The 15,384-nt window shown below is 46.3% G+C and overlaps 1 protein-coding gene across 6 annotated transcripts in view; it reads right to left on the minus strand.

Annotated features, from left to right (window-relative positions):
- LOC119187884 (GTPase-activating Rap/Ran-GAP domain-like protein 3) overlaps window positions 1–15,384 on the minus strand; it is a 458,831-nt gene that overhangs the window by 170,436 nt on the left and 273,011 nt on the right. Inside the window, exon 1 of one of the 6 annotated variants that reach the window (XM_075878792.1) lies at window positions 7,775–7,901. The exons of the other annotated variants lie outside the window; for them this stretch is intronic. Within the exon in view, the coding sequence (XP_075734907.1) occupies window positions 7,775–7,848 (74 nt within the window). The 5' untranslated portion in view covers window positions 7,849–7,901. Of the gene's footprint in view, window positions 1–7,774; window positions 7,902–15,384 lie in introns of those variants that run through there. 6 annotated transcript variants of the gene reach the window in all.

A 15,384-nucleotide genomic window follows, 5' to 3' on the forward strand; every position in this document is an offset into this window, starting at 1 on the left:
AGGGTGAGCAGTTCCTGTAGAGGTTGTAGTGGAAAATTTGCAAATACTAGGTCAATGCTTGTTCCGGATAATGGTTGGTTTCATATGGTCATATGATATACATGCACGCGTCCATTCATGCGTCCAACCATCTGTTCATACGTCCGTCCGCGTGTCCATCCATTCGTCTATCAGTCTGCCAGTCTATCTGTCCTTCCGTCCATGCGTCCGTCCGTGCGCCCATCTAGTGAACACTCCAAGTACCGCCATCTCTCATCTCGCATCCCCTGTGGCACATACCCGCTCAGAGCTGGTATGTGCCACCGGTAGCTACGTACATCATCAACAAACGCCATCGGATGTATACAGAACCACACCCTTAGGAGCTTCGCCCCTAAAAAATGGGCTCGTCTGAAGAGAGAGCCACACACATGGAATTCTGAAAGGACCTTCAAGCACCCGTGCCTTTCCATCGACGATGCTACCATCATGCACTCAAAATGCAGATGATGGACACAAATGTCATGTACAGAGCGTCTCATGCATGATCTCCTGCGTCAGTACCACAAAAGGATGCATAAAATGCTACTGCGTTTTAGGGCTTCAAAAAGTGAACATGCTTGAGTGTGAACGATGAACGCTTGATCGTGCGTGTGTGTCCATTATTTTTTAATGCGATAGCTATTACACGGACACTCTCGGCTGGACTTTGCCGCTGGCGTCGGTGACCGCCGTCGCCCACTGTATATGCATACGTATCTATATATAGGAAAACGCAAGGAAGAAAAACAATCCAGAAAACAACTCCGGCGAGCAGAATCAAACGTCCGACCTCTTGCTTGTGAGAGCGTGGCGTTGGCCACTGAGTCACGAAGGTGCGCCACCCTAAAAAGTTGAAATGGCGACCTATTCATATCTACCAATTAGCGCTAGCAATACCAATCTTGGGGGAACTATGGTTCTTTCCTCATTACCAGTGAGATGGCGCAATGAGCGCGCGTTGCCAGATCGTCATGACTCGATGACGTGCGCTGATGCGTTCATCTCCCACTGAAATACTTTGCCCCGCGGAAGGAGGGGGGTAGACGCTCACGCGTTCGCGAGCTTATCGCACGGTGGGAAGAGTTGTACGACTTGGGCTTTCACCGGAACGATTCTGTTCTAGTTAGCGGTGGCCAAAGGTCAATGCACTCGTTGCACAGTCTCTGTTTGCGAAAAGGACGCACTTTTCAGGCACAGCGAAGCAGCTATTCGCGATCGTCTGTACCTGTGAGTACATTTCGTGCGTCATTTGTGCGTGAGCAACGCGGGCACGTTTCAACATGCTCGCCATTCTTCGCGCGACATACCGATTTGTTGCTATCGCATTCATTGCTCCGCCTTTGCGGCAATGCAACTTTTTTTTGAATTCCCATCTTTTTTTGTGCTTCATGTTCCTGGATTTAATTCCAAATCAACCACTGGGTTCATGCCAGCTCTTTAGCCTGCTTGCCGCGATTCTAGTTTATTACCCGTATCTTTCACTTTTAGCCGATAACAGCGAAAAAACAAACAACAACGGCATCTTTACCTCATCGCCATTAAAGCTCATAGGGAAATAACTTTGACATTGGGTTACAGCGTATTCACCTTACTCCCCTAGTCTGCCAAGAAGACTCACAGATATTGCTTAATGTCTTTAAAAAGGTGAGAAAATAAAAAAAATTATCTGATGCAAACGTTACCGAGCGCGCGATGGCTATGCGCGATGAATCATGATCGGTGGTTTATACCTACGTGCAAACTGAATAAAACCTATGTCGCTGCTCGCGGTTTCTGCCATAAGGTCTGCATGCAGCCAGCTGTTATTTTCGCCCAGACAAGGAAATATACGATAGCCACTCGATCACCTCATCTCCTTCTGTAGCAACACTCGGTTCTCGCGCGCGTGGCATACGTGATTTCCATCTGTTGCGGCCGCCCGCAAGCAAGGACGCGCGCACCTCGCAACTTGTGTGGCTATCCATTAGTGAAGCCCACCGAGAGTGGTTAAGCAAATTCACGGCCCTTTTATTACGAGGCACGTGCTTGATTGTGCCGCCAGCACTAGTCCAGGTATATCACGGCGCAAAGATTGTGAAAGCCCCACCAGAGAAGAACTCGAAAACAAGTGTCAGTGTTTGGCGTGCATTCAATTTTATTGATCGCGCGTGAGAGGCAAGAATAAAGCAAGGAGAAGAGGCAGAAGGAATAACAAGATTCGAAGCATAAGCGACCGCGTGAAAAAGAAAGTAGACGCTATGTATAATGTTGGTCGTAGCGCTCCCATAAAAGAAAAAAAAATGCTGTGTTTCTTCAAAACCTTGCGGATGCATGCAATAGCTTACCTGCGAATACATTTTATGCACCTTGACTCTACATATGCATATTTGACATTAACCAACCAGAATTTGAGATCAACAGCTCAGAAGATGTCACTGCTGTGCGCTATTCTTGCATCGATTGCAGACATGGTCGCAGCAGCGTACTCTATCGTACAGATACACACTCTTCGAAGCATCCATGATAAGAACGACGGTCAGACGAATGAGCAGCAAGAAGTCGAAGGAAGAGCACCGATAGGCACGGACGTACTCGATGACAAACGTTCTGAGTGCCAATAAAGCTCGCCAAGTGCTAACAGTATAGCAAAGGATGGATGTGCACTTGAGCCTCGAAGATGTTCGTCGATCATGTATATCTGTTCACTTTCATTTCCTTTCTTTCTTTCTTTCTTTCTTTCTTTCTTTCTTTCTTTCTTTCTTTCTTTCTTTCTTTCTTTCTTTCTTTCTTTCTTTCTTTCTTCTTTCTTTCTTTCTTTCTTTCTTTCTTTTTTTTTCCTCAGAAGACACTGAACACACAGCAAAAAAAGTTTTCACGATTTGCTGATTCAAACGCAGGTGCTCCGTTATTCGAACGAAGGTTTGTTACTATGGCACTGTGAGCGCGTGCGTCTCCATTAGCCTAAAAAGTCAGAGCGAAAATAAACGAACGTACGAGGATGCCACGACAGCACCATGCTGTATTGTTATTAGTGAAAGAACGAACGCGGCCGATGGCAAGCGGTATTTTCTCGTAGCTCGTCGACCTTCAAGTGAAAGCAGAGGAGTGCATGCCATATGCTTACGCGGAAACAGAGGGAATGAACTGAAGACGAATGATCGCCGACCTTTTGCCAAGAAGGCAAATGATTCACGGCTGCGCGTGTGACGAGATGATGCGCTTAGCTCGAGCACGTAGCCTTTTGTGATCATTTCCTAAGCCATTACGCGATTTCAGCTCGACGACATGAACCCGGCCTTTAGTTGGCCAAATGCCTGCATGTGGCGAGAGATTTCAGAGCAAGCTGCAGCGGACACTTTTCCGGCACAAAGACGGGCCAACGTGCCGCGACAGAAGAAAGTGCACTGCTGTTTTGCTATACGCTCATTAGTCGCCGCAGTGTAGTGGACGTGAAGCAAAGGACATTTGCGAATCGACCAGTGAACTCTACTTTGTGCCGATGACAAGAGAAATGAGCGACCGTTTATGGAGGGACCATTTCTGGCCCGCACAGCGATAGCCGGCGCTAATTGTCTGTCGGTAGAACAAATGGCCACAGATGCCATATACTTGTACAAGTGGATTGAAATGTTACACCGATGGATCGTTTGTAGAGGAGACCGCTAATGAATCGCACTACGTTGTCTCATCAGCGATTCATTACTTTGCTTTCGCCTCTTGAACTCTTGGATATTAGAGCGTGGATTTGGCTATGTGCTTCAGCATTGTGTAGTGATATACGAAGAATTTCACACAAATATCAGTTTGCAAACAAATCATCATAAAAAGAAAAATAGAAAAACAACAAAACCAGAATAGAAGATTAGAAAGATGGGAAGTTGAAGGACATAATAAAAATAAAATAAACGAATTATATCATGTATACACACTAAAGAAGCTACTATTATAGTGTCACTCACTAAACACGACTTCCACGTATACCCTCCACATATTTGTAATTTTTTAGGTCTCGCTCCCTGACACGAAACGGAAGAAAATGGTGCTTTTATTTTGTCGGTGTGCTGCCGCTTTAAATATAGTTTATATCAGGGCGCGAAGAAAACGTGGGAGTGCACCCGCATTTTCTCGCCCCCCCCCCCCCCCAAAAAAAAAAGGTTGTAGACTAAAACATTGCAAATGAGATTAAGAAGTATGCAAAGCTGTGCGCTACAGGTGGACCATGAAAGGCCGAGCATGTCCCATTCCAAGTGCTGTTTTCTTTTCGCACGAAAATTTCGCCGGGTCATGGAAAAAATAATTTCTCGCTACCACTCCGGAGTTTGGACTCGGGCACTTTATCACGGCGGCGTGACAGCTCCGCGCGCTGTTCCGCGGGCACCTTGCAACACGGCAGCAAGCAAACGCGTGCACACCATCACTCAGGGCGATCACGACAGTGGCAGCTGTTGGGATTGCACAGGCTGCTCGCAGCTGGCTCGGGTGGCCGCGCAGGTGCCATAGCAGAGACTCGAGGGGGGTCACATTCTCGACTTCCGTGCTCGGACCTAGTTTCGAAACCGGGTTTCAACACACGGTGTGAGAACGAGCAATCAACGGGTAGACAGAAACGTACGACGACAGACATCAACACCGGGTACACAACACGACGGGACGCAACGGGAGCAATGGACGAAAATTCATGAATAAAGAAATGGTGCCATGGGTACTTTGGTCGCCATCCGCGCTCGGTATAGTAGTTTGGACGGGGCGTCGCACCGTTGAATTTTGTCAACAGAACGCCAGCCAAGAGTCACGCGTGAGTATTCAACGAATAACTGAGTGGAATGCTCGACAGAGGCACAACGCCTGATTCTGCACCAGCACAGGAACAGCGGGTGGAGGGAAAAAAAGTGAAAATAGGAGCTCCTCTTGACGTGCGAATTAGGTATTCAGAACTTTAGTACTGTTCGCTCATGCAGTGACGACGTGAAGTGGAGCGAGTTTGGAGAAATGGGCAAAAAAGGCAGGTATTGTTGAACGGGCCGCCGTTTGTCATTCCCAGGCGTTAACACGTTTGCGTGTTAACGTCCATTCCCTTCTCATCTTTAAGCACTCACTGCAGGGTAGCCATCCGAATTCAGCCTGTTCGGCCTTTTCTTCATTTTCCCATCTCTGCCCTCACTTTCTTTCCTACACTGTCTTTTTCCCCACTATGCTGGTTGAACAGATAAATGTAAAATATGATAAGAAAACAAAAAAATGAGAGGAGGTTGAGTGCATGATAACCATTCTCATCCCATTCTTTCTTTATTACATGTAAGTGAAGTTCCGCATGTTAGCAACACTTCTTCATTATCAAGGTAATGTGGCGCCTTACGTAATGATATTTCTTTAGGCGTTATATTTTCTTCCGAGATACCGAACTCTATCTAAGCGGACATAAGCTTGCATGGAAGAAGGAATAAATGAATTCTGGGACAAGTACCTCCAAAGGAATCGATGTCCTTCGAGGACGGTGTCCGGACGCGTCCAGTGTCCAAGAGGAACGTTATTATGGAGTTTCGCACGTAGTTTCGGCAGGGTTATGGGTAGAATTTGTCTAGTTATGAAAATAAACAGAAGTTTACTTCTAAATGGAGCGATATGGATTATTATTGTATGCACCACTTGTGTTCTAACAAGAAACTCAGACAGCCCTGTATGCATTAGCCTAAAACCGCTCGAAGGCAATCTTTTTCCCTTATTTTCCCTCTACTCACCCTATTGTAATGTCTCAAAATGTAATTGCCGATGCTAAGTCAGGCACGAATTCAAATAATAACAAAACGTAAGGTAACTCTAAACGATAGTTTGCTGGAAGCAGCATCTCCGAACACTCAGTAAAATAAAGCGCTATAATACACTCCAGCTTTGTTCACTGCGCCATGATAGCTCATGACTCAGTCATGAGGTCCTCTTGGGTGGAACATAATAACGTTCATGCTAAACACACTGAAAGAACAACATTGCATAACTTGAGAGCTTCGTGCTGCGCGTACAACCATTTAGAATAGATGCGGTAGCCAGCAAACGAAGGGTTGCGATGTGGCCTGGATGGCAGCAAGTACCAAATGCGCGCTGTACTTGCTCGATTCCACAGAGGCGCCATTCGCAGAGGCACAGTCGGTCACGCACCGAGCCAATCGAACGGCCCTCAGCACGAATACGTCACCACGAACGAGTGGCGCTAACCTCCATTAGACGTTTCGCCTGAATTACGAGGTCACCTCGTATAAGCAGATGCGTCTCTGCTTCACCGCTTTCTCCTATACGCCATGTCATTACGCGCAGAAGGTAACGACACACGACCACTAAGCCCACTACGAAGTTTGCGGCGCCCCTCGGCTGTCGACAACTGAACATTACGTCTATTACGCTCTCAATACACAAGATTGTTCTGGCTCCATCAATTACGAGCAGTTTAGCATTGTCTCCGTCAGCGATCCTCTATGTTCAGTTTTGTCGCATTTTCTCTTATTGCCAATGTTTTCTCACCCCACCCCCCTCCTAGTGAGATATGTCCCGCCTGTACAAAGACTGATCAAGTTTTTTTTTCACATATATAGCAATGCCCCCACCCCCCCTGGGTCCATGTAAAAATCCTCTTCAACTCTTATTAGCTATTTATCTACCCATGAAATCTTTGTTCCTTCGGATTATGCAACGTCTTCTGTTGTCATCATTATGAGATGAGTAACTTTCATCATTCAAGGGCAACCAAGTCTGCTTTTGTATATTCTGTTTCAATAAAAAAGAATAAGACGAGGTGCTAGAACGGAAAGAAAACTTTCGTAGATTCACAGAAAATAAAAAGAAAGAGAAGGACGACGGTAAAGCCGTGAACGCCACCCTGAATTGCGCTGTGACATAGAAGCTTGTAGGACGCAGTCTTGAAGACATACCGAATAGACTGCGGCAACGCTTGTATATGGCCCCAACGCCACCTTTACAAAATTTTTCCTCCCTCACCAGTTTTTGTCACAAAGCAGTTACGTTTAAGCAATATACTCACCTTACTTTCTTGCCCTTAGAGAAGCCACTTTTGGTCGTCGTTGGAGTGATTGTAGAGAATAGTTGAACTTAGGCAACCAGGCAAATGGCATACAGTAATGAAGCTCCGATCTTAACTAGACACGCAGGTGGCACAGAACTTTTCGCATCGATTGAAGCTGGGCACACGAGTTGGTTGCATAGTTGCATGAAGCTTCACTCCATCAAACACGACATCGACTCCTGTATTTCTAGACTGCGCAAATGTAAATACGACCAACATAAATGCGGTCATCTCGGAAATCTACAGCTTTTAGAGATGAAAGAAAAAAAAGAGTTGTTTCTAGCAGAAGTAAACGTCCCTGACAGACGACCACCGCCTCAAGCAAGCGTATGAAATGGAATTATATCTGGGGTTTGACGTCCCAAAACCACGGTATGATCATGAGAGACGTACTTCCGTGTCAAAATGGTCTGAGAGTGTCACTTAAACGACTCACTCCGTTCAGGAGCCGCGGCCAAAAAAAAAAACCCTAATTGCGCACAATTCCAAGCCAGTCCACAAAAAGAGCTGTTAAGCCGGTCACACAGCACAAAGAAACAAGAGCGTTGATAGTAGGGGGCAACAAGTACCCACAGTGAGAGCGTGGAGGCAGAATAAAGAACACGAAGACAAATGTGGCGGAGAAGCGCGACGAACGCCCCTGCGGCACAATCGTCGAGCATCAGGCAACCGGGAAAGAGAAACAACTGCCAGTATACGCACCGTTGTCTTCCGGCGCCGGAGATAAGCACGGCACGTCGAGGCCTGTGTAAAAAGAATCCTAGACCTGAGCTCATCACAGCGTCCGACACGGGAAGGAGCCCGGCACATGTTCCCTGACGGGGGCGCCAAGGACTAGGTCAATGTTAATCAGCCTCGATCAGAGGCCGTAGCAGCCGCTTGCGGCGAGGGACTCCTCTGGTGCCCGCAGGGCCACGACTGCTGAACCAACTCTAGTCGCTCCGGGTCGCCACGCGAGAAACAATGCTGCCCGGGTCGTTTCGTTCAGGCAGCCCAATTAACACACAATGTGGCCGGCTTGGGGCTTCCAGTACGGCTGCCTTTCCTGCGTCGCAGCTACAACCGCGTACGCTGTAACGCGGACCGAGAAATGCCCACGCCCAGCATTTGGTGCGTGGTGTAGAACGATTCATCCGTTTAATATCCCTTTGTTCTGTGTCCATTCCTAGAATGAATAATGATTATTTGTGGCTCTTCAGATTTAGACTAAGCTGTCCAGGCGTCGGATCTTGTGTGCTGGGAACACGACGAGGGTTTTAGCTTTTGTTTTGTAAGACTTACACGCTGTGGTTTCCGGGCGCCCACTAGCGGGCGCATTGTGAGATACGGTCTACCGAATATTTACCTATCGTGCATCAGTGGCAGTTTTCTCAGTGAATCTTTGTCAAACGACTGGATTAAGCTTCAAAAATGTGAGGGCAAGTGTATGCCCACAAAAACAGATGTCCACGAAGCACTTCTTTTTGTAACTTCGTTCCATATTGTTATGGCACAGAAAGACAAAAAAGTGGCCGCTGCGCATAAGTTTTGGCTGAATGTACGTACATAGTGTGCATTAGTGCCTAAAAACACAATCTGTGCACTCTGTGTAGCGTAGTCTTCAGTGCCACATTGTGGCAAGAGCCAATGGAGTTTACAGGGAAGCAATTTCGTTCTAACAATGTTACGCTGGTCAATTGCTCAGCTGGTGTATGTCACTGTATGCGGGCCACTATGCGGGTAAAACTGTTCGTGTAATGCGTTTAAAAACTGTGAACTTACACCAGCAAAAACCTAGGGGACATGCTGCGCAATGATTGCTATAAATGTAGAATATCGCGTATTTCGGGGTATCCTAAGGAAAAGCAATGCATGGTATAGAGCTATGGATATTAGCGTCTGAGGGAGCTTCGCGAAGTGGATATTGATAAAATATGGCGCAAAATTATGTTGCTTTTTTGGAACCTTGTGAATCTCCCCTAGATGGCATCGACCAGCAATAATGCAACAATGAAATACAAAACGAAAAAAGAAGAAAAATGCAGAAAAACGCCCCTTTCACGGCTTCTTTTCTACACAAAACGCGCTTTCGAACCCTTTGGTGAGATTTAATTTGCATGTATAAATAGAGCCACGTGACGTCAGCCCATTGAAAATGAGCGAAGGATTGATTGATCGATAAGTGGGGTTTAACGTCCCAAAACCACCATATGATTGTGAGAGACGCCGCAGTGGAGGACTCCGGAAATTTCGACAACCTGGGGTTCTTTAGCGTCCACCCAAATCTGAGTACACGGGCCCACAACATTTCCGGCTCCATCGGAAACGCAGCCGCCACAGCCGGGATTCGAACCCGCGACCTACGGGTAAGCAGCCAAGTACCTTAGCCACTAGACCACCGCAGTGGGGCTGTTTCAAATGTTTTCAGATTTCAAAAATCAAACATAAAAACAGGTGGTCTTTTAAACTTATGACCCGATCGTAAAAAAAAATGCGCAGCTTTCACCGAGTCCCACAAGGCTGAGGCAAAGCATACAGCTGATTAGCACTCAGCTGGTCTTGGCTTGACTAGCCACACGTGTATTTTTTGGCACCCCAATGCACAAAGTGTTCGTGCGTTTATCTCTCTGCATTCGTTCGCCTGCACATCTGACTTATTGCTTCCCACGCCGGATAAATTGGCTCAGCGTAAAAAGCGCACGCCGGGCGCATGTGTTCGGGTAGCGATACAGAAGATGAAAAAGTTAGGAGGGCGCACCGGCATGATGACTAATCTTGCTTATATTCTGAAACAGACAAATGGTGGGCATGACAGCTATGATGTACAAAATGTCGAATGCAGGCAACGACATGGCTACAGCATAAAACCAAACATTACATGCGTCATAGTAATCAAATTCTTCCTGTGTTTTTTTTAGCGTCGTCAACGACAGCCAAAAAGTTCACAGTGACATTTCTGGCTTATGAGCCACGAGTGAATCACAAATAATACTTCACTGACCCCAGTAGAAGATAAATTGTGAAGCTTGAATGTGCTATAGTGGCTGCTCCTGCCGTGAAAAAAATGATTCATAAACGAGAGTTGGCATGACATTTGCAAACAAAATATTATTCCTGTGCACTTCGGAGGCGATGTCGCTCGAAATTCATATATGTGCAAACGAAGCTTAGATATATACGTGGTGCAAAGTTCCGGTTTGGGTAGCCATTTGCTAATAATGTCATGCTCGCGTCTAACGAGACTCGGGCTAAGGCGATATGTACACACATTTTGAAAGGTTCTCTTGTGCACACAACCTGCTCTATAGGCGCCCCTCAGCGTGTTAGTGCTCGTGGGTCACTAATTGGCTGGCGCAGGCCACAGTGTGCCGCCTACATGCATCGCTTCGTAAGAAGGCATGGACGAAGGACAGTGCAAAGACTTGATAGTACGATAGTGACAATTTGCAATGTGCAAATGCATTTTCAGCAAAAGTAGGTTTGAGGAGATTTGATCATGAATGAGCAGGAATAACTAAACAGTCGTCTTAGTATAATTCAACCTGTGCCATTCAATGCAACATGAATAGTTGATAATAAGTGAACATCGGTTAGCAAATCTCAGGCCATTTGCGATTTCTAACAAAATACGACAATCATCTGAGGAAAAGAGCACGGAGAAGACGACGGACAAGAAGAGAGATACACCTACACCGGGCGCCACATCCAACAAAGTTTGTTTTAAGAAGAAACATGTGTGCTATTTATGCAGACGGCGTTCTCGCCTACCATCACCACGCAGACACGTTCACAAATTGCAACTCTTTTTCCATGAAAATACTCAAGCGAAGATCAGCTGCTTCAATACTATTTTTTTCGTCATTCATTAAGCTATTTCACTTATCCCGACTCTCGGTAACCACATAGCAGGCGCGAGAATTCGATACATACACACTTGTAATCTCTGAAAGGTATTTCCAGGTGACACTCTCTGCCAATCTTGAAATTGTTGCAATTATGTCTAAACTTGTCGTTTAAACACGACTCAGTCTGGCCACATACCTTTTGCCATGATGGGGGAATAATGTGAACCCCACCACCTTAGCCTTTGATATGTTTACTTTCGTTGTTTACGGTACAAGCTGGTACCGTAAGCTGCCTCCGTAAAGCGTGAATGTAAATATGACAAAGATTAGAGCGTACTAGCTGAGCGGGCCTAGCGGAGGAGCTAGTGGAGCGCAAGTCAAAAGAATGAATAATAGCCGAGCGAACAATCCGCTTGTTTCAGTGGAGATAGCGAAGTGCATTGCTGCGCCACCTGTTGAACACGGTTTAAGTTACTGTCGATCGAGTAGTGGCTTTGCTGGAGAATGCTCGCACGCTGGTCCGCTGCGCACGTCTCGAAATGAGCTGGCGAACGGCTCGCTCCGCAAAATTTCTGGCTGGCTCAGCGTGCCGCGCATGCGTAGTTTGCGTCGGATCTCTCTATTGTTGAAGACGGTGATCTTTGCGTGAGCGTAGCATCCATATATTTATCGCAGAAAGAGTTTCAATTTCTCAATGCGACTGCGCAGCTTATGAAACGTGACACGCTGCCCATGTTTGTTTTTTCTGGGAATAAACCTTGTTGGAAGTGGCACTCTGTGTGTGCGTAAGTTTGTGTGTGTGTGTGTGTGTGTGTGTGTGTGTGTGTGTGTGTGTGTGTGTGTGTGCGTGTGTGTGTGTGTGTCTGTCTGTCTGTCTGTCTGTCTGTCTGTCTGTCTGTCTGTCTGTCTGTCTGTCTGTCTGTCTGTCTGTCTGTCTGTGTGCTTGTGCATGTGTCTGTGTGCTTGTGTCTTTTTTCAAGTCCGTTGTCTTCACACTTTTTACCTCAAATCATGCAATACCAACACGTCAGATTTTTCAGCCTAACGTGATAATAACCCTGTTAAAAAGGTAGCGGTTCATAAGTCCATTACCACTGTTTTCAAAATACGAACAAGTTTTTTCACGCACACACAAATACACTCACACGTGTGTGTCTGTACGGGCACAGGGGGGGGGGGGCACCAATCTTTCCAAATCTTGCTAAGCAGCAGACGGCCTATATAAATCTATATCGAATCCCACGGGTCTCCACCCGATTCATCACGTCCGGACAAAAGCGCCAACCGGTTGTGGTTCGCCACCCGCGAGAGCAGATCTCGTTAAAATTTTGCTGCCGCTCTCTCTGCGAGACAGCGTGCCCTTATATATAGTCTTTCACGCTTCTACTTCTGAGAATGAATAATGGAGGGTCTAACAGCAGATTACAGGCCTGCGATAAATGAAGTTGAAACTGAACTCCGTGTATACAGCGGGAGCGGAATGTGACAGTAGATTAAAATGTATAGCTGGACACTTAATATCGGTGGCTCTGTACCTCCCATAACGCAGGAGAGGATTTTTCATGATTCAGTCCTTTGCGCTTTTCTCCGCTTACTCATGAGCATTTCTATATTTAGAGAGAAGTATAGTTTGCTGCTATAAGTGCTTCAATAAAATTCATTGAAAAGTTGAGTGCCTGTCCTGTGCGCGTCTTGCTCGCGTCCTTCTTTCTCGGCGCTCCTTCGTTCCACATCGAGTGAACGTTACGCAAAAAGGCTATAGTGTTCGAGGAGCTACAGGATGGTCTTGCTCTCTGTAAGCTTCAGAAAATTGTCAGTTCGGTCTCGTTACGTTGGAGACGCTAATGTAGCTACAAGGCATATACAAGGTTTTGCGTATATTTTTCGAAACTTCTAGGGACCACTAATTAGGGGAAGATTTTCGTGTGACAGTAACTTTGTTATAGTTTACACTTTCTTGGTTAAAGGTCAATAGTTTTTAGCGCGTAGTTTATAAACAGCCAATGTCTTCGTATTTTATGCTCGTCCTTGAGGCGACCCTTATTGTACAATATGACTAAAGTGATAAAAATCTTCGCTGGCGCAAATTAAGTATAGGCCCTACCAACGCATTAAATGTCTTTGCCGCCAACGAGAGCTAGTGCCGAAACTTCAAGGCGGTCTCCCTACCTCTCTGGTTCTTGCATCTTTTATGGATTACATACCAATGCTATCCGCAATACGAGAGTGGCATTTTCGGTATATCCGAAGCTAACACACCTCAGGACCTATTGAAACGTATCTTTCTCGATTGAATGCCCGCTTAAGTGGTGTGCCCAACCGATCTTTTGAGCAGTGAAATGAAAATTATGTTTAACTTCATTGTCTCCCCGGCTCACGTGGTTGTCATTAAGAAAAGTTGGGCCCCTCATTCTTTATCCTCCTGCAAAATAATTTAATGTCTTGATAAAGGGAAATAAAGATACATTACTTTCGCTCAATAAAATTATGCTGATAACTGATGCGCTCTCCTCTGCATCATTCTCTAATCTGTCGTGCGTCACGTGCGCTCTCATTATATAACTGCATTGCTATGATGGTTCTGTGACCGGCAGTTTTTTTTTTATGTTTATCGTCTGATTTTTCGCCACTGACCCCCGGAAGCCTCTGCTTTGTCCACGGAACGTAAATTATGTGCCCGAGCTGTCTACGTCTCAGTGAGTTGACAACGGCATCTCCCTGAAGCCTTGGATTACCCCACGAAGGAGCCTGTCGTTCTCCTCAGAGTGCACCACGCTTCTAGACCGAAGTCTTCTCCCCAGAGGCGTACTTTACGCTCGCTTCAGTTTCCCTAGAGACCCGTGCATTCGAGTGCAGGCTCCCGCGTGGCTAATTGGTCGGCTAACTTCTTCATGCAGACAGAAGAGTGCTGCGAAACTTCAGCGACTGCGCTGTGGTTCAACTTGTCGGCTTCTTCTTTCCGTTCAGCTTCCCTTTCCTACTTGCAGCGCTCCCGGCGAATGACGTGACCTCTAATGAGGGACAGAGGCGGGCACTTTACCAAGCTTCCCTATTTTTATTTATTTTTTTTACATCTCTCTCTCTCTCTCATGGCTGTCTCGAAAAAGTTTTCTTCAAATGTCTGTTCCAAGAATGACGCAAATGAAAGCGCAAAGTTTCCTTCGAAGAGTTGTGCGTGCGTACATGTGTGTGTCTGTGCGTGTATTTATGACAACGTTATGGCGTCTTCTTTTTCGATTATTTATGTTTCGTTCTTTCATTTCCAATTTTTAGACTACCACAGCGGAAGGGCATCGGCAAAGGAAGACGACCAACTTCCCTTATCTCGCCTCTAAAGTCGCCAAGCGTCATTGACCGTGCTAATTAGACTACACGCTCAATATTTATTCGTTTGCAGACTGCGTTATGTATACACACTTATGGGTTGATCTTGGAGAGAAAGTTTGGTCGTTGAGAGAGATCGCCGCTCTCCGCCGTTTACCTTAATCCCGCATGTTGTGCGCTGCTAAACGTGGGGAAGCGGGTTTGATTACCGACTACGGCGCACGCCTTTCGGTGCGAGCGAAATGCAAAAGACTCCGCGTGCTCAGATTTAGGCACGCTTTAAAGAACAGAAGGTGTTCAAATTGAATGTGCAGTTCCCCACTACGGTGTTTGTCATCCATCGTTGTGGCACGCAAAACGGCAAAATTTCTCATTTCTTATTTATTTCTATGACTGCCGTAACACTTACAAAGCATGCACGACAAAAATATTCGCACTGCTGTACAGCCACGGCGAAATGTCACTAAAACCGCACGTTCTTTTAAATGTAGACAGGTATACCACTGTGGGCACTCATGCATTCAGATTGGTCAAATCGATAGACATGCGAAGCCTGGGGTCAAATGTGTTCGATGTAAGTGAATATTTACTGTAAATGAGAGGCACCTGTGGAGTGTAGCGTGGGCTTTTGTCCCGCCTCACCAGCTGTTTAGTTTTTAGGGGCGAAGCTCCTTAGGGCGTGGGCTGTGCGTCCCCTGTAGCCTGTATGTAGCCACCTCTAGTTTAGTTCTTGCAGTGTTCACTAGATGGCGGTACCGTCCCCTGTATGTAGCCACCTCTAGTTTAGTTCTTGCAGTGTTCACTAGATGGCGGTACCGTCTCCTGTATGTAGCCACCTCTCGTTTAGTTCTTGCACTGTTCACTAGATGGCGGTACTTGTAGCTGATGATGAAAAGATGCAAGATGTTATAAACTAGATGGCGGTACTTGTAGTTGATGAAAGATGCGAGATGTTATAAAATAGGAATGATGTCGCATATGACGCGTGTCATTGGTTGAAGGCAATCGTTCGATTTAGTGTGGCGACGTACGCTGGGGGGGGGGGGGGGGAGCGATGTAATAAAATCGAGGGGGCAAAATGTACAGAGGATTCATGGTTTACCAGGTTTACCTCCGGAGCTTCGCCCACTCATCATCATTCACTTCGTGGATATGGCGGCACTT

This window comes from Rhipicephalus microplus, chromosome X (genome assembly GCF_043290135.1).
Source record: "Rhipicephalus microplus isolate Deutch F79 chromosome X, USDA_Rmic, whole genome shotgun sequence".
Lineage (NCBI taxonomy): Eukaryota > Metazoa > Arthropoda > Arachnida > Ixodida > Ixodidae > Rhipicephalus > Rhipicephalus microplus.